At 40.5% G+C, this 25,523-nt stretch overlaps 1 protein-coding gene across 10 annotated transcripts in view; it reads right to left on the bottom strand.

Moving 5' to 3' along the window:
• The window catches only part of CELF2 (CUGBP Elav-like family member 2), a 385,790-nt gene that overhangs the window by 91,174 nt on the left and 269,093 nt on the right, over nt 1-25,523 (bottom strand). For all 10 annotated transcript variants that reach the window (XM_074869739.1, XM_074869737.1, XM_074869735.1 and 7 more), the window contains one exon: nt 13,006-13,088. In XM_074869739.1, the coding sequence (XP_074725840.1) occupies nt 13,006-13,088 (83 nt within the window). The remainder of the gene's footprint in view (nt 1-13,005; nt 13,089-25,523) is intronic.

The following is a 25,523-nucleotide window of genomic DNA, read 5'->3' as shown; positions in this document are numbered from 1 at the left end:
TTGATGATCTGGGGCTGCTGCTGTTTTCACTTAGCAAAGGTGCAGAGCAGTTCTGAGTCCAGAATACATGTCTTGATTCACAATTCCCACCTCTCCAGCACTCAGACAGGCAGTCAAATTCCTCCCTGTTACCAAACACAGACTAATCCAGATTTCTTCAAAGGTCAGATATGAGCCCCAAACTACTTGCCAACACGCATGCCTCTAAATGTTGCAGAGAATAGCCAAAGCATTCAGGTAGAAAAGAGGTTTTGAATGAAGATGTCAAAAATCCTCCTCTCCTGACTGAGATCAGCTGGGGTAAGTAGTACAGTTTTATTGTTTAACCAGCAGAGCCATAATATTTTACGCCAAATGAGGATATGGCTCATAAATTCTATTTAAGCCCTCCATGAGCTGAAGTTACAGGAATTTTCCACAACTATCCAGTATCAGCATCCAAATAAAAGCTCTCAGTGTTATGCCAATACTCTGCAGTGGTGAAATAATCTGGCTGTGGAGAGAGAATGAAAAAAGATAGCTCGATATTTGATCCATCTATGAAAACAGAATGTTACTGCAGTCTCCAGCCACAAGCATTCACAAACACACTCTGTCCATATGAAAATATGAACGTCTAGTTGTGTATACATACAAACAGCAGTGAGAATCATATTAAGAACCATGTAATTTTTAACCACTCTTTGTATGAACTCATTCTCTTTAAATTCTTTGTATGAACTCATTCTCTTTAAATTTTTAGCATCTCTCTAGCTAATGTATTTTGTCAATATTTTCTTTGGTAAAAGGAAAGTATTTTTTATTGATACTAAACATGCACTATACATTTATAATCCCAACCTTAAGGAATTCGAATGTATTTAAATATTTCCCTCAATAGGTGCTTGGGAAGTTAAACAAACTAAAATATAAATCGGCAACATTAACAGAAACATATATTTTTGAAGAATGAGTCAGTTCCAGCTGGCTGTGGGATTTGGACCGAGCTGTGATTAAGCTTTCATTAGTAAAAGGGACAGTAGCAGGACAGTAAGACCAAAAAAATCAACCCGCCTCCACTCATTTGCAAAGCTCTGAACTACCATCTGACCCCAAAATATGAACCTTAATGCATTTTTCCAGAGATTGTGCCCCTTGATTCCCTTGAAAAAAGCACCAACATGCTTCATTTAGTGACTTATAAATGCCAGTATGTGAAAAGCTGTCTTCTCTTACTTATTCTTTATATTGCTAATCTTCTCAATTAGAAGTTTCTCCTGCGTTGTCCCTCTTGAGTAACATCTTTATGTGCGACTTGCCTAAAGGTCAAAGAAATCTCTTTGCAGAGATGCCTTCAGGTGCAACAGCTGGAGGCCACAGAGAGCTATCAGGAAGGTCCTCTGATAAAACCAACTGAGCTCAAAGCTCTTACATCATTCATTCTACCTGCTCCAAAGGTAGCATTTGGAGCTACTGGGAAGCTTTGAACTCCTTGTTTCTTGGTGTATGATATTTTTCCTGAGCAGGGCTAATGCAGCCTGAGGGCTGTTGCAGCTTCGATGAAGCTAGTGGAGGGCAATGAAAGCACAGGGGAAAATGGCAGGGGTGCAGAAAAGAAATTTTCACCAAGTTACACCCTCTATTTTTGGCTCTCATGTCAACAGGGAGGAAGACAAGTGCTAGACATGAGAGCGGTTAGCTATCAGCCTACTTTATCTGGGATAAATCCGTATCATTCTTTGCAAAATGAAGAGGGTCACAAAAGGCAAGGGACACGCCTGCCTGAGCAACCCTCACAGCCCCCCAGACACAAGCATGTAAACTGACTGTACCTCTTACCTACCAACATCTTTCTTTTGGTTAATCATATACTTTTGTACAAATAGGAGGATTCTATATTCACACAAGCACAGAAATGTCTTTCACTTCTTAGCAATTGTAGAAGTGAGAGATGAAAAAATCCAGTAGCACATCTTGAATGACTTAATGCCAATACAGGATTACAGCCTATCATATATTTTCTAATTCTTTCCTACCCCAAATGCCCCTAAGGATTAGCATTTAACTTTGTTTCTTTTAGAAGGTTATTCTAATTGGACAGATACTGTTTTTTCCTGATACTTGATCTAAGTTTTATTTTACCTCTTATGACAGTAAATCCTCAATTCTGTGTACAATCAAAAATAGTTCCCATTTGCAACTGGCATTTGGGCAGTACTTGGCCCTGGAGGAAATAAATGCACCATCTACATCCATGCTGCTGTGGATGCTTGGCAAGGTACTCCCGCAACAGCATTTACCCTCTCTGTATTCCTCGCAGTATTTGAAATGAACATACTGTATAATAACACAGCACATTTTCCTCTAAGGTATTGTCATGAATTGGCCACAAAATAATATTAGTTGCTGTCTGGCGGATACTTGCTCAAGTGATGGTCTAGAACACAAACTCCCTTCAATCATTTGAGCCATTCACAGCTGAACGGAAATATAAAGGTATCACGCACCTTGCATCTCTGTATGAGGCTGTAATCCCACTGAGAGATCCTGGCAGCGGTAAGGAACTCTAGAGTGTTTTGTTTATTTTCACGGTGGAATTACAAGCTTTACTTATGGAGGTACCTGACTTTCAGTTCTTAGTTTAAAACTAATCTTATCCTCTGATTAGTGTCTTATTTTCCACAATCGTATTTTCTTCAACCCGAAATCCTATGTTCTCTATCTTGAAATCAATGATAAGGCTCTATTCATACTTTCTTAAAGATCGTTACAGACTTCCAATTATTCCTTTCAGACATGAGCTTCTTTTTTTCTTTCTTCTCTGTTTTTTTTCCCTGTGTTTCTCCTTCAGAAGAGAAATTTTCCACTCGCTGCAACTAGTAATGGTTGCAAGTGGGGTTGGGTGAGCGTTCCTAGAATGAATGACAGAGGCGATGTATTCATGAGATTCCCTGATACATTGCAAATTCCATTTGCAAAGAAGCAAAGTTGCTTATTCTAACCCCTGCTTGCGTATCCCCCCCTCCTGCGACGGGAGATAGCCCATCTGAGTTACAATAGGGCGAGAGCTGGGATTGACTGCAGCCTGCTTTAATGCCACTCTTAATGACAACTTGTGAAGATTAGGAAGTTGTCAGAATCAGATATCAGCAAAAGCTCCAGCTTGCTTTGTGAAGTCAGTCTGAATTAATTAATGGGTAGCTTTCCTTTGATATTGCTTTGATATTTGGCTGCAGCTGGATAAAAATCAACCACAAAGGAAGCTACATTTTGTTTACCACTGCTTAAGACTCTGTTTAGTTCAATGTTTTTTTCTTTTGCAGTTTTTGCTTTTTTAACTTCCCTGGCACAAGGCAATAGAGATAGGCTTTTGCTAATAAATGGAGTTATGGTGGCATGTTTTTCAATGACTGCTTCTCTCCGCTCCTGGAGATACTCAGGCTACATTCTGGGAGCAAAGCCATTACTGATTTCAGCAAAGCTGCAAGTGAAAAGATGGATCGTTCCAAAAGTAAGACAAACATTAGATTTGCCCACTCTGGTACTGCTTTTCCTATTCAAAGGTATTTAACACTTTAGTGATATTTTCTCTCTGTTTTAGAGGGTGCTGATTACTTGCTCCACACACTGACAGCCTGAAATATAAGCTCTGAAATTAGGAGTCTTCCTTAACTTTTCAGGGTGGGAATTCACAGCCCATTTTAGTGTCTCTAAATGTTTTGGACATCTACCATGACAATCAGATGAACACATCTGTACCCCAAAGAGGTGCTTGCACCCAAATGAATCCCTGAGTATTTCTATCAGCCCCAGTGACCCTGCTTGGCAATAGGAGAAAGCATTGCTCTGTACACCACAGGGGAAGAGGAGAGCAAGAAGTGGTTCTTCCAACTAAGCTGATGAATATGATAATTTCTTCCAGAGAACGAACAAAAAATCAATTATCTCTCTGGTCTGCAAAGAGTATTTTTAATTAGGCAGAATATAATTGCCCAAAGTGTGTTATTAGAGCAGGAGGCTCAGTCAAGCCACCCAGTTTCACCTGGTTTTCCAGGACATATTATGGGGTTTCTAATGACCACAGAGAAGACAGAACTTATGTTTTCTCACTCACCCTGTATGTTGTCACATAGAACAGCATGGTGCATCTAAACAGTGTGATTCATTATCCAACTGAGGTGGGAGAAAGCTAGCTAGGGATGCCTCAGCTTCCCGCACCACCACGGGAGTACAAACACTAAATGAGACAACATTGCATCCCTTCGATAGCAATGCATAGAGCCACAGACCACACAGCAGAGGTCTTTGAAAGAAGCAGCACAGCTCACGGGGTTGGACACAATGGCAGAAGGATGCTGAACAAACAATCTCTCTGTTATAAACATGCCATGAAGCCCAGGCTCTTTAGTCATAACATAACTCAGATCCATGGACGCCAAGCACTGCTATTGAGGCAGGTGAATGGCATCCAAGGGCATCTCTAATGATGTTACTTCCTGATGCCTGCAACACTGTTTATGATTTGCCTTTCTAATTTCACTATTGTAGGAGTAGTCAGACAGCTAGGAAGGCTCCCTGAACTAGTTTTTCATTACGAAGACAATTTTAATAGCTTGTGTCATGGTGCTAATGAGGCTGACTGAAGCACCTGTACTTTCTGTTCTGGATAACAGAAAACAGCTAACACCAGCAGGAGGATAAATAGCTGTTTAAGAGAGTGCCTGGACTATTATCCTTAGCTAAGCATCCTGCCTAAATCTTGGTGAGCTTTGCAATACCCTAGAGTACTCCAGTGAGGGCCTCTCATTTTTGTTCAGTTTTCCATTCTGAAGTGCACAGCTCCAGTCAGTGATTTCTGGGTACCCAGATTGAAAGTGATATCCTGTGGACAGATCCTCCAGCCTTGCTGAATAAGGTGTTCCAAGTTGGACATTAAATTCTGAAGACATTTTGCAAAGTGATGACCTCAACTATCTGGAGTTACAGAAATCAGAGGTAAAGCCCAGTGACACACACCAGAACAGTTTGGCCTTTTGGGGATGAGCTTCACATTAGGGATTTTTTCTGAGTTTAAGCCAGTAGTATACGTTACTTGGTTTCCATCCCAATATTAATATACTGCGAAGCTGTGCAAAAAAAATCCTGAACTACTCCAAAAGAGCTATCTAAAAAAGCTAGAGTGCATCTAACTGCATTTGCAGCTGGGGTAATGTGCTCTGGCTTCTCAGCAGATCTGCTACACCAGGGAAAGGCAACAGTCTGGTATGAATGTCCAGGATCTGAAAGAGCTCACTGCTGCCCATACCCTGTGCAACTTTGCACCCTCCTGACATACCCCAGGGGTTAGGCTGGAGCCTCACTCCCCAGAGTAAGGCAGATCAAGGTTTAGCCTCCTTCTTCCAGTGCTTCAGGTCAATGGATCTTCCCTATTCTTGGAGAGTATCTTCCAAACATTTGAAGCTTTTCCAAATAATGAAAGTACTTATTAGAGCATGGGCTCATATCCAGCTATCACCATTCTTGAGTCACTGCCCTCAGTACTAGGCACCCAAGTGCTTTTACTTGCTTTCTCTTGACCCCATGAGAGTTTAATATTTTCATATACAGTGGAACAGCTTCAAGAGGAGAAATGGTGACCTCTAATCTCAACTAAGTCCAGTGGTGAAGACTCTGTTAGGTCAGTTCAAGTTAAATCCTTACAGCAAACAAGCCAGAGAGGATATGAACTGCATTGTCTTGCATGGCAGAAAGCTATCCTAATGATAAGGCTGTACGGGAAGATGAATCTGCCCCCCCATCCTTCATTGAGAAAAAGGGACAATATAATTATGAATTTTATGTTTTGCTCAATTCAGAGAAGTTATTTTCACTTAGTCAATGTTCCCCTCTCCCTACACCTGCACAGCACCCATCATTCTGCCATTAAGCAGCAAGTTCAGCTACTCACAGGAGTTTCATTGGGCTCCTAAGTCACTTTTTACCATTTTATGAATTCAGGTCTGATAATCCATTCTATGTTTCACAGTAATGGTAGATGCAAATCCAACCTTTCTAATAAGGTACCTGAATTTAATGCAAATACTGATTTTTCATTTAAGTGGCAAAGTCAGTGCAACTTTTTTTGAGGGGCAGAGGTAGAAGTGGTGTATTTGCATAATAAAAAAATCACTTCTGAGCTGGACAAAATGTATCATTAAGTGGTTTCATTTGCATAGTATTTTAAAGGAAGAAATGGGCCAATTTCACTTTCTCAACATCATTCAATGTCTTATAGCTCAGTTCCTAGGAACAGGCGCTCCCTGGGAATTCTCCGCTTTCCCATCTGGTTATTTTTGTCATTTAAACAGTTCTAGACTTTTTGGATCCTTCATTAAACAGCATTTGGCCATGCTATATGGGTACTAAATTAGTTTAATTTGTCATCATAAATCAATCACTTCAGACCCTTAACTAACTTAACTGCTCTTTGAATTCCCTTTCTGTTTGTCAAAATCTCTCAAAGTCACTGATATCTCATATTCAGGCTATTACTCAAGTCATATTGGGTGATTACCTTTTTATTACAGGTAATTTTTACATAATGTTCATATAGTACTGACAACTCATAAAGCCTAAAGCAGAGAAGGGAACTGGATATTAAAACGCTACTCCAGAAAGGAGTGTGCCAGGATATTAATTAGAAATGAGCTCATAGTGTAAAGTGAAAATCAGAAATATATTTGTGTTTTTGCTTCTTGTTGGAAAAATGGTATTTTATCAGAAAGTGAATGTGGATTCGTAGTAAGTCATCATGGATGCCTGCACTTTGAAACAGATTATTCTGAAGGTTGAATAACCTGCTAAACTGATTCAGCACAGTGCCGGAATTTCTCTCCCACGTTACAACCCCTCAAGCCCCGTGCCCCCGGAGGGGCCATGGTGCTGCCTTGCTGATACATGTGATACTGACACCATGGCACATAGCAAGACCAAGTGTGTTTTACACTCAACGTGAAACCTGAGCTGGTCTACGGGGGTGAGGGGAAGTCCCAAAGTAGACTGGCATTATGGCGATGACTGTCAGCCTGCTGTAGGGCAGAATGAACCCTACTGTGAATGGACACCAAAAGAGAAGAATGATCTAATCTCCTCTTTAAAAATCAGTTTTTCATATTCTACACCCCTAAATGGACCCTGAGGTTACCTTACAGCCAGTGCAGAATATTTAGGGAAAAGTTCCCTCTAAGACAGTCTTGTTTCTCTATCACATAAACAGCATTTAATAAAACCAGTAATGATTCATATAATGTAAAAACTGAAAGATCTTTCCCTCAACATCTGGCAGAAAAGGAAGCCATTAATATTTTACAAGACAGATCCTACAAACTCTACCTTGATGTTAAACTTTTAAGAGCCTTCTCAAAACTGTATTTCTCCATTGTTAAAACCTTAATTAAATTAATTAATACAGCTAATGTCCTAACGTCATGCCAGAACTACAATACAAAGGGTCTGCTGCTACTTGGAATATGTTTATCTCTCTTGAAATAAGAACCACATAAAACGTCAGTTTGTTGAGCATACAGGAGTGCTGAGACCGAAATCAGTGTGGGCTGTAAATTATTCCTGTGAAAACCTTAGCTATGAGGATATATGCAAAAAATATAGGCAACAAATAATCATTGCCATGTCAGATGAATCATAGAATTATTTAGGTTGGAAAAGACCTTTTAAGATCATTAAGTCCAACACTAAACCTAACACTGCCAAATCTACCACTAAACCAATCTAAATCTAACTTCAAATACAGAAAAAAGACTCCAAAAAAGTTTTAGGTGTAGATTTTACAAATGGATTCCCATGGATTCCTGACTTCAAATAGCTTCTGCATGAGATTAAAGGTGTATTTATTCAGCAGCTGGGCTCCAAGAATCCAACCAACATATAGTGCTCTTGGGTTACCTACCTGACAGCTCTTGCCAGGAAATCCTACCAGATTCACTAGTTAGCAAAACAGAGCACATTCTCGTTTTAAACTAATGAACTTTAAAACTAAAACAAACAAAAAATGTCAGTGCCACAAAGGCAGCTAAAGCAGTCCCTGCATACAGCTCTTCAAGGTTTGCTCTCCATACAGAAGCCAATTTTCATTAAGCAGCATATTAGAGCACAGGAAGGACTAAGATTATTATATCTAACTAAAGGTACAGAATAAATTTAGATGAGAGGAATTTATTGGATTATTTTGTTTAGGGAATACAATTTAAACACCTCTAGCAAAGCCGTGAGATTCTTAATGAAGATGAGACTAGTTAATGCTTCAGTTCTACATCTCATCCCAAAGAAGCACATTTCTAAGATCATTATTACATTCAAGTTGAAGTTTTCCATCTTCTCCCTTCTGCCTTTTGAAACAAAATCCAGACCAGCGTTCCAGGAAAACCTGACTGTAAATCAAATAATACAAACTGCACCCCTATGAGCTAGAATATGAGCTATGTACTTTTATGACATATTTGAAAAAACACATCTGGAAATTAATGTTGTTCATTTATGTCCTGGTTTCAGCTGGGATAGAGTTAATTTTCTTTCTAGTAGCTGGTATAATGCTGTGTTTTGGATTCTGGATGAGAATAATGTTGATAACACACTGATGTTTAGTTGTCGCTGAGCAGTGTTTACACTAAGTCAAGGACTTTTCAGTTTCCCACACCACCTTGCCAACGAGGAGGCCGGGGGGCACAAGAAGCTAGGGAGGGCCACAGAAGGGATATCTGACCCAAACTTGCTGAAGGGATATTCCATACCATATGGCATCATGCTCAGCATATAAAGCTGGGGGTAAAGCTGGCTGGGGACCGCTGCTCAGGAACTGGCTGGACATCAGTTGGCAGGTAGTGAGCAATTGCATTGTGCATCACTTGTTTTGTATATTCAAATTCTATTATTATTATTATTATTTTCCTTTCTTTTTCTGTTCTATTAAACAGTCTGTATATCAACCCATAAATTTTACATTATTTCCAATTCTCTCCCCCATCCCACTGGCTGGGGGGGAAGTAAGCGAAGGGCTGTGTGGTGTTTAGCTGCTTGCCAGGTTAAACCATGACAATTTACAAGACAGAAAAGCTACTGGTGATGCCAGCACCAAGTAAACAGAAGAGAAGTGTCCCCATTTCATTGACATGTACCATATATATCAATATGTCTGTATTTCTCAAAACACTTCTAAATCTTCTCTGCCTAGCAGCAATCCCACCATAACAAGTGATATCTAAATACGTTTTGGAGGAAAGATAAAAGCTTCATTATATGACAAGGAATATTATGACTAACAGAGAGATTATATTAACTATGAGTAAAACCAAGATGTTTGATCCTACTTATGCTGAAAGTTTTTAAAAATTTAAAAAAATCTTTTAAATGAATTTTATCCTCAGAAAAATGATTAAAACCAAAAAAGCCTTGAGATGTCAGCTGGTGACATGTTTTTCTTCTTTATCTTTCTTTTTTGTTGTTGTTGCTGTGAAAAAAAATCTGAGAAAATACAGCAAAGTGCATCATTAACTTCTTATTAATTTTATAATACAAAGGCAATTCAGTTAAAATAGTGGTGCTGCAACTTTAAATTACAGAACTAGCTTGGTATTTAATGAGAGATTTAGCACAGCAGGGTTTCTGTTAAATTAAGTTGTGCCTTCACATCACAGTGGGAAAACAGGTGTATATTGGTTTAGAATTATGGAAATGTTGACTAATTCCAAGGCTTGTAATCAAACAGCAAGGCACCCTGCAATATTTTCTTCCAAGATTCTGCATTAATCATTTATGTCTGGTCTTATTTTCTTCATGTCCACTAAGAGGGTGCAGCTCAAAGGAGCAGATAAAGCGCTCCTGTTTTCATGTCTCTGTTAAGGGTGAGGTCCATGCAAAAAGTAGATCTAGAAACAGAACACTGCAGCTTTGCTCAAATACCTACCTAAATTAAACTGAACGTGCAGTCTTGGAAGGGGGATAAATTTCACACTAAACAAACATTTTTTTGGCTTCACCAGTGCTGATCCAAAAACTGCTTACCGAGCCACATGGAGCAGGTCTGCATTTAAGAAATGAAGAGACTAAGCTCAGAAATAATCTGGCCTCTATCATTTAATGAACATCGAGGTGCTCCCCTCCACGCTTCTGCAGCAGTGTGGGTTATACCTGTGTGCAGGTAAAACGCAGGCGAGCTCCAACCGCCGCAGCATCCCTGCTCCTGCAGCTGCCATCATTCCTTACCTCATACTAATAAATCACCTGCCTTTGCCTCAGATCTTCTTCCTGGGCTATTTAAGGATGCCTCTTATCTGACATGTGCTGGTATTACAGTAAAAGTGGAAGGCACGGATTCTTTTGTTTCCAGGAGACACCTTATTACTGAACCTCCTACATACCATATCTCGTTTACTGGAAGCAAGCTGACATTTGATGCCCAAATGAACCTGATCCAAATTCATCCCTTGTTGTAACTCTGCCAGAAGATTGCTTCCATTTGCTCTGACAATGTTTTGCACATGGACCTATCCACTACCAATTTCTGCTCGTTCAGTGAAAGCTGCTTAGCGGGCAAGACCTAACAACATGGAAATGACTAAAATTCATATAAGGAGAATCCTGCTAATGTGAAGTGTTTTCAGCATGTGTGCCACACCTTTAAAGTGTGCTTAAAGGAAGTTGTTTTGGGAATGCACAAAGGCAGCATAAAGGTATCACCATATATGCTGAATCTCAGCATACAGCATGTGCAAAATATTGAATCTGTTATATAATATATGCTGAATCGTTCTCAAAGAGAAGTAATGGAGTTGCTTCTTTTTATTAGATGTGTCTCTTTAAGAAGTAGGTATAACAACTTATCTCAAAGTAAAATCTTAACATCTCTGGCAGTATCGGGAATATTTTTAAAGCCCAGGCCCCAGAGTCATGGGAATGTAGTTTTCACATTTCCTTAAAAGAAAAGTTTGTAACCTCACAGTCAGAACAGAAAAACACAGCTTGAAAAGTTTTAAATGACAAAGAGCTAGAGATATCATTAGAAAAAAAAATTATATTTTTGAGTTTTATTTTAAAAAAAAAATCAAAAGGTACAGTAGTCTTTTTAACTGCTACATGCTTGTTAGCTGTACAAAAGCAGAGGAGAAAATGATGCCCTGCTCAAGTAAGATGCAATGCAGAGCTGAGCCAGCTTTGCCACCTGTACATGGAGAGGTCAGGGAAGGAGCCTGCCCTTCCGAGTCACCTGCTGGGATAACTAAGATCTCTCAAAACACAGCAGCCAGCTCATGGGGCTCAGGGAAGAACAGAGAAGCAAACAAAAGGACCCTCTCTGCTTTTAAGGGAAGCGATGCATAGATCTCGTGGTAGACCTTCAGCGTAGGGTCCCACACCCTACCTGGAGCCAGGGATGCTGGCTGGGCAGGGTGCTGCTTCAGCAGCTCAGGACCACCTCTGCTGATGTCCATCCTGCCCAGCCAGTCAGCACAGCCATTTGACTCAAAGCATGTTGGAGAGCAATTACACAACGAGTTGGGTTAAGTGCAACATTAGCTACATTGGGTTAGAGATCATTCATCCAAGGGCTTGGCATTTCCTGGCAGTGGGGTGGGAACCAACAACTGGGGTTTGCAGAGCCAGAGGATGCTGAGATGCAACCTGAGCTCCAAAAGGGTCTCAAAAGGGAATCATCCCTCAGAGCCTTCCTTTCTCTCTGAGGATGGCACATCCATCCTCTAAGCCCTCAAAAGCCAAGCCTGCCACTGAGAGGCTTGTAAGGTCTTGATACTGTCCCTTGCAAGGGTCAGTTGCTGGAAAACATCACTTGAATGTGAAGTGCCACAACTATTCTTTTTATTTTCCTGTAGCTGGCCTACCTCTGCGAATTTCCTACCACCTTTTCCAGCATTTTCATTTACAAATGACAGAGGAATCCCATTTTATCTTGGTGAATTAGCAGGACTCATGGGTAACTATCCAACATACTTTACACTGGTCATTTCCATGACAAATGAGGTGGCTTTCCTAACAGGAGTTGCATAAAGTGAGCTGGTCAGATGTGAATTTTTCAAACACATAATGTCCAATTTCACATACAGCACATAGGAACTAAGGAGATATTGGCCATATAACTGTCAGTCTAGTCAATGTTCTATTTATTTATACGGTGTGGTATACATTTATTTATTTTTGTGTCTGTAACCATACACTACAACCATATACTTGAACACATCCCCTATATCAAGAGGGAATATACATATATATATATTTATATTTTTCCTTTTCCATCCCCAAAGTATTTGGCTACATTCAGCAGAAGAAATGAAAACATTGGAAAAAAGATTTCAGAGTTAAGTCATGGAATTACGAGTGATATACTTCTCTCTAGCCCTGTAACTTAAATCTGAACTACTGTAGGATAATGTGAGCTACAGTTTGTACAACACAACCACAACTGTTCCAAGCACCTGTGTGATGTATCAGTGAGAACAGGTTGCTGCGGAGAGGTGGTGGCAGGGAACAGGATGACACTGTGCTGTGTGGTACCACGCTCTACGGTACCCTGATGTGCAGCCACCACGCTGATGCAGTCAGGTTATTTAGAAACCATGTGGATAAAGGCTGCATTTAGCAAAGTTGGCTGTATTTTGTCTTTTCCTATTCTCTCCCTTTTAAAACTAGAAGCCCCAATGGTGCAGTGTTTTTCTGCCATATGTTTTTTCCTCCTCCCTCCTCCTTAAATAAGAAAAAAAAAAAATACATTGCAATTCAGTAACTGCTTCTAGTCAGCAGGAATCAGCACTGTTTCCAGCCAAGGGACTTTCTACAGAAGAGCAACTGCCTTTTGAGATGATGCCATTGCTACAGGACTGGCACCGTTACAGGACAGACCATCAGGTTAGCCACCCTCCCTTTAAGAGATCAAGGTCATTTGGGGCACCAAACAGCATCTTGAGCAAAAGGGCTATTTTTCTGGCAATAAAATAATGAGGATCAAAAAGTAAATGTACTCACCCCAGGTAAAGTTTTAATATTGTGCAGTGCATTCTGTGCCTCAAGAGCAGCTTTTCTTGTATAAAATGTTACGAAACAACAACCTATAGAGAGAAATGAAAAGCTTTCAGAAATTAGTGAGTATGATTTGTGAGAGTACAATAGGGAGGGAGAAAAAACAGTGGTTGAACAACACATCAGGAAAGCTGGAAATGTGAATTATCATGAGGCTGCCTGAATGACATGAATAAAAGAAAGCTTGTATGGTTTAAACTAAAAAGTCACCCCCTGTGCATTGCATCTATAGCACACCTACATTGTTAGTGAACTGTAATCACTTAGAAATTAAGTTAACCAAAATCCAATTGGCTTTGTACAGTGTAAATAAGGTTATATTTTTCTGAAGGCTCCCCATTATACTTTGAATATAAGCAACATGGCGAGTTCAAGCAGCAGGAATTCATTGTCGCATCCCAGGCAGAAAATCAGGTTATAGCAGGACCTTATTTAAAGGGCCTTATATGTAAGAGCTAAGTTTTGTTCCCCCCTATTTGAAACCAGGTAGGACTGGAGGTAGGACACTCATCTCAGTTGCAACAATGAAAAATAAGTTACAGGAGAATTTGCCACTGGTGGGATAGTGGAAGCTGCTGATGGTTGACAGCATTAAGTGAGGCTCTGCTCACCCTTTATCTGTCTAACCTTCAGTAAAGCAGACAGTTTTAGTTGCCTTAATCCTATGGTTTCCCCTTTGGCAGCACAGTCCAACAGAATGGTCTGTGGGACCAAACACAGCTTGTTGCCACTTTCTCCACTGCAAACATTTAAATTAACTCTTCCACAGCACACACAACCTAGGCAGCTCAACACCAGCCCAGGGTGAGGTCAGGGCTCACAGGCAGATCCTCAGGGAAGAGCTATAACCTGACAGGTGTGGGACAAAGAAACAAGGGCCATGATTTGACTTGCTGCAATCTGCAATGTCCCACAGCAATGAAGTCTGCTCGGAGGCATGCACAGAGCACGTGTGGAGAGGTTACTGTGGGAGGACCTTGCATCCACATTGCAGGTGGGATGCTCAACACTATATCCCAACTTGTGACTTCAACTATACTCCCAATGGGAGGGAAACCACTTTGAGAGCAACATTCGCACACCTATGTGCACAACACAAGATTGCAGGTATAGACACAAGGAAAATTCACACTTAAATAGCTCCCATCCAGCACAGTAAATCAGTAATGTAGGAACATCCTTAGAGGCTAATCAGTTGCTACTCTGTCCATAGGGGAAATGCAGTGGGGCTGAATGCAGCCCTTGTCCTGTGGATATGGGCAGCTCCTGCTTTGGAGCCATGTCACATTAAGAAGAGACCCCAAAACTCCTTTAGAGCTCTGTGACTGCAGATGGGGTGCTCGGTGACCCAACTGCTATGGGGAGAGAGAAAACATGCTGGGTAATGTTGGCTGGGAGGCAGAAGTGGCTAGTGAAGTAAAAACTTACTTTTATCAAACAAGATGATGCAGATTTTACTGATGAATCAGACAACAATCCTACTCTCTTAATCACAGGCAGAGATTTGTTGCAACTCCAGACAAATGTCAAAACCAAATAATAAATAGAAGAAACCCTGGCTCTTGAGCCTCGGTGTTCCCTCAGAGCGTGACACAGAGAAAATAATCTATCCTTTGGGCAGTGAGCAAAGATGTTGCTTGCATTGGCTCCCTCATGTTGACCAAGGTGAAACATCACATCCCACCTGATATGCCTGCTTTTGTTCAACCTCGCAGCATCCCCGTAGCAGCAAAAGAGACCTAGGAGAAAGCGTGCACAGGAGAGCACAGCTAGCAAACATGTGGAGGTGGTTCGTACCACACCATGGAAGGAAGGGCTGAATCCAGAATGCCCCATCCACTGCCTCTCACTTGGCTCAAGCTGTGCATTGTACTGTGAACACTCCCTCCGGCTTTGCAGCCAGGCCAGTGACAACCATTACCTTTATAACAAGCAAAGGTAATCATGTATTCCCAGCTGGAATACAGCGAGTTTATCCCTAATGCAGCAAAGCACTTGCAGGCAATGCAATACATGGACAGGAAGGTAATGCAGACTTAACTCAGCTGAGAGAAACATTTTTCATACTGCCAAGAGGTTCCTTAAAATTTCACAGATTACTATAGAGACAGTTTAATAATTATTGCAGTGAGCCAAACATTGTTTGGCAGGGATGAGTATTACAGACAGACACAGCCTGTTAAGATTTGTGCTTTCTGTGAGTATTTCTAAATCTTCACTTCCACTGGAAAAATCTGCAAATTTAAATTATTTTACTTCGGAATGAAAATGGGAAACAAATTCGAGTTTGTGCCATTTAACAGCATGACTTTGAGAAAACATTGCCAGCCAGCTCCAAAGTCTACCTTCTATTGTTTCTTCATTTGGTTTATTAGCTTTTTAATATAAAGCTTTTCAACCAGCAGAGAGGATTCAGAGTGGAAAATATCAAGCAGTAGTCATGATTTTGCATTTGCGATGTCCTTTACCATGGGTCTGAAGAGTTTCATTTTAGATTTCAGCTCTGTGGGTTTATTCTGATAAGAAGTTTGAAATCTATTGGTTTATCATTCTTGGCACTACTTGAAAGAACTGCACTTGAAAGATGAATATGCTGTGAAATACCCTTTAACTAGACATTTTTTGGAAGTAATAGCACAGGAGAGAAAAATGTCTCTGTGAATGAGGACTGGGAGAAAACAGTAGCTTAATGGGAAACGTGCAGATGTTTTAGGCAGGTCATCGGACCCTTACAAAAATCGAGACTTCTAAGCTCACAGACTGACACATCTGAAAATGCACATGGATAAAATCTTTCTCTGGACTCATTTTGCTTGTATCTTCTTAAAAAAAGCACAACAAAACAAGAGATGGTTTGCTGTCGTTTGAGGCGAGCATGGGCACCAGATGTGGGCACCTGATAGTGAAGCTATCTGCTAAAGAGGTTGGGGCTGGACTTAAAAAAAAGAAAACACAGAAGAACAGAAAAGGCAAAAGCGCACATGGTCCTGAAGGAAACACAGCTCAGCCTATGGACTTTCCAGAGATGCTTGCTGCCAAGTTATGCAAACCTCTGCAGCTCCAATGAGCTGGCTTTGAAGATGCCTCCAGTGTAAAAGCCCCTTGCCTCAGTACTATCTCCTGTAGGAGAAAGTACCAAATTCAGTCCTTTCTGCAGAAATATCGGAAGCGAAGACGCCTGTAAAAGAGAACACAGCTAATCTGTGCTTTAGGACTTGTAGCTGGCACCTGCTGAAAGACAACTAGGAAATGACTTTCCTTCCTCCATTTTCCCTAAGAAAATGTAATAGTGCCAAAGACAAATCAGTGACACTGCCAGAAAAGAAAAAGTATGTTTCCTACTAAGAGAAAAGAAAAAAACCCCAGCCTTCCTCTCTCCAGTCCCGTGCACATATAATATTGGCTTCATCACCCACAAACTTGACAGTAGCTTGATCCACAACTAAACTTTTCTGATATCCAAACAACTCAAAACCTGACAATGATAACTTTCTCCCCTCCTATCAGGATGACTTAAATGGTGAGCTGGTTTGTGGACATGGTTCTGCTGATCCTCAACAGCCTGAAACACAGCACAGTTTAACTTCATGTGGGTTAGTATCTTCTCAACCAAAGGAACAAGAGCTTGTGCTTCCAGTCAGTGCCTCCAAAGCAGCAAATCTCCTGCGTTTTGGTAAGCTGGTTGTGCTCTACTTGGAACCGTATTTACTACAGCGTAAGACATTTTTTCTTTGTACCTAGAAAAAATACTGAATGAATCATGCGGATCCCTACAGTCCCTTAAGGACATCGGCAACAACTTCATGGCTATTCTGCCAGATGCTTGAACAGACTGAATAAAACCTGCCACCCCGTGCTGCACAGCGTCTAATAGCAACAAATGGGATGCCTGAGAAACAAAGGCAGAAACCAGTCCTACTTCTCAAAGCATCTGACAAGAAAACGCTGCAGTGTGTACACTACAATGCTCAACTTCAACACCTCATTAAAAAAAGGGGAAAAGATCTCTTATTTCAGCTTGTTTTCTCTTTCCCTTTTTTTTTTCTTTTTCTTTTTTTCAAAGGAAATTTAGTGCCAGAAAAAGACCTCAAGGTCCCAGCCATTGGGAGAGAGTTGACACATTCAATTCTCCATGACACATTCAATTCACAAGCCCCTGCTCAGGCTGCCAAAGGCACCAATTAGCACCAGTGGTGGAGATTTTATTTATTTAATTTCCACAGAAACCTGTTTAGCAAGACACCGACAGGGGCAAACAGCCTTGCGTATGGCTAAAACCAGCTTTACTTGAGTCACTGTCAAAGATGGCAGCAGCGGATTACATGGGGATTGTGCAGCCACAGCTTCACTAAAGCAACCATTGAGAAGTTAGGGATGGGCAAAAAGAATAGCAAATGGTGAGGACCGTCACACCACCATACCCATGAATTTCTGCTGACAGCACACCTGGGTTTGTGGAGGACATTTACGCGCATTGTCAAATTACGACAAATTGCAGCATTTTCCCCATGAAACTTCAAAAAATGCCGTTGTTCTTGTAAGCAAGAGGATTTTTTCAAAAAGCTGTTAGTGACCTTTTAACAGGACTTTTCCGTCAGTGCGACTTCTGCTCCACCAACCCAAATTAGTCACCTGTGAAACCCTTGCCCCATCCACCCAGTAGAGCAGACGTGGCTTTGTCAGGGTGTAAGCTACAGCCATATGATATCGCTAGGAGCAACGTCATGTCATTATTTTTATCACTTTCTCCCAATTCAAACACAGACTAATTACTCCGTGAGAGCTGTTTACATTCCTAATTTTGAACAACTAACAAAAGGAAGCTCTCCTCCAGTCAGAGATGTGGCTTACACAGTCCTCGCTGGCATTTAACAGCACTGGGATCTGTGTAAGAGGCTTAATCTCTCAGCCAGGATTTCATGCTTGAATGAATACGGCAACCTCCATCTTGCTTTGGGTGCGAAAAAGTCTCTTACAGCTCCCTAAACTGAATATACAGTTCCTAGGTTAAAGTTACTAGGAATTACACATGTGCACCAATATGAGAAAATAATTCTTAGACATGGACAGGAATTAAAATACGCTGTTCTACAAGATGCTCTGAGGTTTTGATTTGCTTGAAGAAAAATGTGCTGCAATTTCCCAGGAGTGAAAATTTAACTTTTGGGAATAAAAGAGAAAAGATATAGGAGAAAAAAACCTCCTCATATTCATTGGTCTGATTTATGAGTTTCTATAGTTTTCGACTGTCAAAATTTGTCAGTTTGGATCTCTCCTGCGTTGTGCATATTATCACCTGCTGCCAGTATCTGAACCCTAACCATAGGGTATAGAAATACAAGAGCTTATCAGTGCGCCTGCAAAGCCTGCAACAACTTAAAAGTATGAAATTTGCTTTACCTTCTAGACTAATAAAATAAACACTTCAAAACAGCTATAATGATTATCTGATGATTGAACTCTGTATTCTTTTAGCAAGTAATGGAATCCTGGCAGACAAATTCAATTCAAAATACATTCGCATTCAGGACATCAACAAAGTCATCATGTTGTGAATTGAAAATTCCTTTAAAGGCTGCGTTTGAATTCTAAGGGGCTGACAGATCAAGGGACTGAAGGCCCTGGAAGGCTAAATGAGTGAAGTCCCGCTATGTTTCTTTCTTTCTGTGAATGAAGCTCACTTTTGTGTGTGCATTTGCAAGCAGAACAGATGCTGGCTTCATACAAGCTTAGAATCTCAATGGGGACAGTAGCTTCTTGTCAATCCAGCACAGTTCAAGCTAGTTTAAGTTAAGGAGGATTTTTCTTTTTTTTTTTTTTTTTTTTTTACCTCCAAATGTTCCTCTCCTGATTTCCACATTCACTCTTCCACTATCAAAATCTAAACATTACACTGCAATTTAACAGGGCTGCCTTTTAAGAGGGTCTCTTGCATTCCAGCTGTTCACCCGAATGCTGAAATATGTGCACCGTAAATCACAAACAGCTGCCTGAACAGTGTGATTTGCAACCAAGCCCACCATGACCTACACTGTCATTTTCCAAACAGCAATGAAGACATCAAAAATTCTCTCCCACTAAAGCCACTGAAAAGACCTATTACTACAGGAGTTCAGGTGTGTGGTTTGGCAACAAGTTTTTTCACATTCGTTAAATTTGTGCAATGGGAGCCTTGTCTAGCATTTCATCTGCATTACAGATTTTAGTGTAATTAGCTAACCTGTATGGAAGATACCAGTCTAGTATTAGAAGTGTTTCAAGTCTTAGAGATTTTGGTTGGGTGGTTCCATACAAAAACAGAGAAAAACATGAACTACCTGAATAGCAAATACAGACATTCCTGACAAAGGAAAGCAAAAAAACATTTTCAGAAATAAAAATCCAACTATTGCTGTAATTCTGCTGGACAGAAAAAGAAGGTGTCTAAGGCAGGGATACATTTTGATTCCTACCTGCACCATCCTCTTGCTCTATTGTATATGGATTCACTCGAGAGTACGATGGCAATGATTCAGTCCCGAAGCAATCCCTGATAGAATTGCCATATAGTGCAGAAATCAACCTTTAACGATGCTGCCTCCCAATTAGCTCAGGTTTGCTAATAGTTTGATATAATTGGCACCCTGATGGAAACCGTATTACCAATCCTGTCACCAGCCAGGAAACCGCATTGCTACTCTAATGACAGCACACATTATAGCGATGCCACTTCTAATATTAATACATTAGCTGAATGTAGGCAGGGGCTCGTATGAGAGAAGGATTCACAACCAAGACATGCCAAATTCCACCCTATGCTCTATTTTTCCTCCTGGTTATAACATCCAGGGCGGCAATGCACCAGCCCCAGAATGCCCCGAACCGCCTCTATCGCATTAAAGCACAAATGCTCCAGGCCAGTAACAGCCCTGTAAATGGCCAGTGAAAAATGATCCCATGGAGCTCAATTTTTTCTCTCCATGCCTAGCAAGTTATGACGGCCTTTCTGTTAATTGGCCACAAGTCCTAGTTTGCTGTCAGCCTTCAGCTGCACCGGGGAGCTCTTTTGGAGGAGTCACACTCTGTCATTCCCGTACCCTTGTGAATACAAATGCTCTCTATAAATGTCCTCTGCCTACAAAATGGAAGTGGGTTTTTTTTCTTTTTTTTCTTTTTTTTTTTTTTTTGACCTAGATTAAATCTGCTGCATTTTCAAGCCTTTTGGGAAAGCAACTAAGAACTAATATGCACCGGTTCGTGTGCCACAACACTTCCCTACCCATTATTATGTAAATTTTGACTAAAGTACGACACAGATAGAAAAGATATCAAGGGCAAAATTGCCAGAATCTGCTTTTCTTGCTTTCTGAAATAAGCCACTTATATTAAACAGTTTTAAATGGCTAATAGCAGTAAAAGTATCTGAAGAATTTCAATGTACATTTTTTTCATATAGGACAATGACAGCTTTTGAAATTCCTGAACTCTCCTACTGACTGTGTAATGACTGGGAAGCGAATGGCAAGCACACTGGTACTCTCTGGTTTACTTTTCAAGAAAGGGGCCAACTTCCACATCTGCAGATTGGTAATACTCATTTGATATTTGCACTAGATGGTGACAAAGGCGGAAGAAAAAGCAGATGCAGAATTAGATTATATACGTGGTGGCAGGGTAAATAAATACATACAAATCAGGTTTACAGCATCAAGGCAATTTCATGTCATTACTAACGAATCTGTCCCTAAAGAAACCATTACTGTATGTTGGGATGTAAGCTGAGCTGTAATGGTCTGGGCTCGCTAATAGATGAGCGATGACCAAAAAACTCAGAAAAATGCTGCGAAGCTATGTGTGAACAGCCGGTGGCATTGGACTCGCACATCAGTGCTGCGTCAACACCCTGATCTGCGGGTTGATGGAAACACCACTGGCTTGGCCTCCTCTGCCAGCCCCTCCAAGCAGCCACCCAGTGTAAATATCTTGGGAGAGTCATTGCTTTCCCAGCCCTGTGAGATGGAAGGCTGTCAGTCAAACAACACCAGCGAGAAAATCAAAGTGGCTGTTCAGCACCTCTTGTCGAGATCATGTTTGGTCCATTCACATTTCTAGATCTCAGGGATTGAGAATAATCGGGATCTTACACATCAGTCCATAAAGCTTGCAAAAAAGACCTGCCTGTCAGAGCTTTTGGAAAAAAAGTTTTCAAGTAGGACAGCAGGGGGAGAGGGTGGGGAGATGGTATTCCAGTCTCCAGCTCTGTGAGGGGTCTTCCGTGGAAAGTCACTGTACTTCCCACCCGCATAATACACAAAAGAATGTACACAAAATACAGGAGAAATGAGAAATATCTTTTTTTAACTGGAAATCATTCTAAACAAGGCCTGTCACTATGTATATACATTGTATCACAAAGAAATCTTGGATTTGGGGGAGACATCTAAATGAAACTACAACACAAATAATCACTTATTTCTTATGCTGCCTTCTCCTCATTTCCCCTTTACCTTTTCTTTTCTTCTTTTCGTTCTTATTCTCACACTAATTCTCCTTAATCTTTAATTCACTTTCTTCTTCCCTTATACAATCCTTATCCTTTCCCTCCAAGCAGATGGTCATTGTTTCCTTTTTCCTTGGCCAGACAACAATTACTGATTTGAGTTTACTGGCTTTGAAATGAATTAACGTGTCCTCTGTGCAAGTTAACTTCTAAGTTTTTCCATCTGCTAAATGCGGTTTTGGATATAGTAGAGAAAGAGGGTTCAGAGCACAGATGCTAAAAAAAATGGAAATGAAAAATTAAGATGTCCTCCCTTATTAATCCATTCTTACAGCAGAAAATTGGTGTGACACTGTATTTCAATTCAAAAAGACTCTACAAAAATCATGTTTACATAAATTAATGTAGGCAGGGATACATCTTTCCCTAATGACATTTCAAAAGCCCTACAGTCTCCAACCCTGATATTCACTAGTAGCAAACCAAACTTCCTAGCACACACATAGTCCTGGATTTCCTTCTATGTTTTCTTTCACTTGAATGCTTGAGAAAGATCACTAAAGACTGTTTTTCCCTGGTAAGAGTTCTAGACCACTGCTCTCATGAAACCTCTAATTGCACTGCGACTCCTGAGAAGCCACTCGAGTCCTAGTTCAACTAGGAGGCAACTCTGTAGTGAAAAATACTCAGAATACCATAACTTTATCATAAAATTATCACTTTAAAATCTTCAAATCTTTGAGAGTGAATTGCAATTTATAAACCTATAATGTCACTATGAAAAACCTGCGTTCTGTATTGGAAATTATTTTCACTGGTTAAATGCCAACAGCATCCTGGGCTGCATCACCTAGAGGTGATCCTTGCCCTTTGCTCAGCCCTGATGAGATGTATCTGGGGTGCTGCGTCCTGTTCTGGGCTCCTCAGTACAAGAGAGATGTGGACATACTGGAGGGAGTCCATGAAGATGATGAAGGGACTGGAGAATCTCTCATAGGAAGAGAGACTAAGAGAGCTGGGACTGTTCAGACTGGAGAAGAGAAGGCTCAAGAGGGATCTTATCAGGGTGTATAAATACCTGATGGGGAAGAAGTAAAGAAGATGGAGTCTTCTCAGTGGTGCCCAGTGACAGGAGAAGAGGCCATGGGCACAAACTAAAATATGGGAAATTCCATTTAAAAAATAAGGAAAAACATTTTTACTGTAAGGGTGATCAAACACTGGCACGGTTTGCCCAGAGAGGCTGCGGACTCTCCATCCCTGAAGATATTCAAATCGTGCCTGGACACAGTCCTGAGCAACTTGCTGTAGGTGACCCTATTTTGAGCAGGGGTTGGATGAGGTGAATCCCAAAGGTCCATTCCAACCTCAGCCAGCCTGCAATTCTGCGAAATGGCAATGAAGGAACTTAAGTGACTTCCACAGCATCCCTGCTAACACAGCTTAACTTCCTCAAAATATATTGCAAGCTTATTTAACTTAGCGGACAGCATCAGTTAAATTACTGTTTTATTGTACTCATCAGCTGGGAACCAGCTTTCATTCACTAGCAAATTTCACACACAAAATGAATTTTTTCATAGTAAGAACACAGTAACAGAACCAGAGACACTAAAATCTCAGCACAGCCCATGTTGCCACTGACATGCAAGACAATAAGAATATCTTGTGTCACTCCTTGTTTTCAGAAATACATCAAGAAATTAATGAATTCAGAAGCTGATATTGTGATGCATTTTTTAAGTTATAGTTTATCCAGTCCTGTTGTATCTGATATGATGAAGTTTTGTTTAAATCCCATGCATGCCTTCAGTATTACAAGACCACCTATCCACCCACAGCCCTGACAGCTCTAAAAGTCTGAGCTTGTGTCTTCTAAGGACAGAATAGGAAAAGCCAGATGTAGCAGTACAAAGAGACAAAAGAGGAAGATGTCCAGGGAGAAGAAGTTATAAAAGAAGGCGTAGAGTGGAAAGATTGCTATTGCTGACACTTAGTGAAAACCCATTAAAAAAAGAACAACAAAAGCACAACCGTGTCCCTTACCCAGAAACTTGGCAAGAACAGGGTGTATGGGTTGGTTTCAACACTTCTCTGGATTTGGAGGACTTGCATACTATTTTTGCAAGAAAATCTAAAATCTGACCTTGGATAATTCACTTCTAGGAATAGGGTGCTGAAGTTCTTCTGAAAATAATGTTCAATGCCCACCTGACCCTTCCAATGCCTAAATGCTTTTGAACAATCTGGCCTTTAATCTCCCTGTGCCCTAGCTTATGCTTGTGAAATAGAAAGAATAAAATGCCCTGAGCCCAAAGGAGAACTCTGAAGACACCATTTTAAAAAAAAAAAGTGAGTTAAAAAGATACTGTAATAATAGCAACGTGAGTAACAGCAGAGCAATACTTGCAAGCGCTGCTTCTCTCTATCACACTAGAGTCTGGCACACTTCCTCCAAAAGTTTTCTTATAGGAAACAGAAGAAATCAGTACAAGACATTTGAGCTGACTTAAGGGGTGCTTAAGCAGCATGGGAAGAAATTCTAGGTTAAATATTGCCTCAAAGGGCCCTGAACTTGAATCAGCGATGGCCTGTTTCCCCCAACACCCCCAACCCCATATTTTACCGCTTTTGGCCAAACCACCTAATAGGGCGCTGCATTCTCTGCTGGTCAAAGAACCAACAAAGCCTCCACTCTGAGTCATGATTTGCTACAATATACGCAGTATTTTCAGGGAGCTAATTTTCATCTATTTGAAAACTTTTTTCTTAGAAATGTGTTACCTTTCCCCATCTTTAAAACTTGGGACTAAACTCATTGTCTGAATACATCATACTCCCTGCTCCGTTTGCCCAAAATGCAGTCAAACACTTTCAATTCTTTCTTGACTTCAACATTATAAACCCTTACATATCTCATATTGATTTTAGGCATTCACAGTTTCACTCTCACAGGGTCACAGTACATGTCAAATCTTTCCTACGCTGTGTACACCTTCAAGCAGTGTTTCATCTAAGGAGCTTCACTTTCCCTGAACTTGTTAGCAGTGACACATCTATTCCCCAATTAAGCTTTTTTTTATAATAATAATAAAAAAGAAATAGAAGAAATTCCTGGCAACTCTTCTATCTTTCTAGTTGGTTGAAACAATTTTATGCAGATGAAGATGCAACTCCACAGAGCCTTTGAACTTTAAGCACCATCTTTACTTGGCTTTGAACTCTCAACAGGCCCCATGATCTTTCAAAGCAATATACTGTGCCTGTGGAAGCTTCAAACAAGGGGGAAAAAGGCTTGGTTAGAAAAAAACGCAAAAGATTTTTTTTAAAAAATGCTTGATGCTCCTGGAAATAAAAAAAACCACAACTGAGTGGTATCTGAAGAAGTGTATTCGGCACTCAAGTGTTTCCCTAATTAATTGTTTAGATGAGTGCTAAAATAAATGCAGCAGCAGCAAAGATAAACAAACCACTTTAGTAATAAAGCCATATATTTGTGCAGACACACAAAAATAAATGGCAGCGCTTAATGAGCACAAGAAATGAGAATGAAGAGCACACTTTGTGTGTGGGATCCATGCTTAGAAAGCTCGAGCTCAAAGATATTTGAGAGGTATCTCACAACAGCCCCCCAGCCTGACTCACACTTGCCCCTTGTACAATATCTTATTTTGCACAGACTAACAGTGTAAAAATAAAAAGTGTCCTGATGAAGAATTACAGCTCATGTTTGACCTCACCTGGGCATCCTCATAGGAGCAAGGAAAATACTTGTGGTAAGAGATTATTATCCTAGTTTATTATTATTATTCTTTATTTTTGTCTAATGATTAGCTAATGTAAAATCAATGAAGGGAGATGCAGAATAGATGTGAAACACATGTACTTCCAAAATGAGAGAAAAAAGCTGAGATGATTCATACAGTCTTTTCCTTGTGACTGGAAAATGAGCTAATGAAGTATAAATACTGGGGGAAAGTGTTAT

Source organism: Strix uralensis, chromosome 5 (genome assembly GCF_047716275.1).
Source record: "Strix uralensis isolate ZFMK-TIS-50842 chromosome 5, bStrUra1, whole genome shotgun sequence".
NCBI classification, from domain to species: domain Eukaryota; kingdom Metazoa; phylum Chordata; class Aves; order Strigiformes; family Strigidae; genus Strix; species Strix uralensis.
Note: the sequence above shows the minus strand (reverse complement) of the source record. Positions and strands in the feature narration are given on the sequence as shown.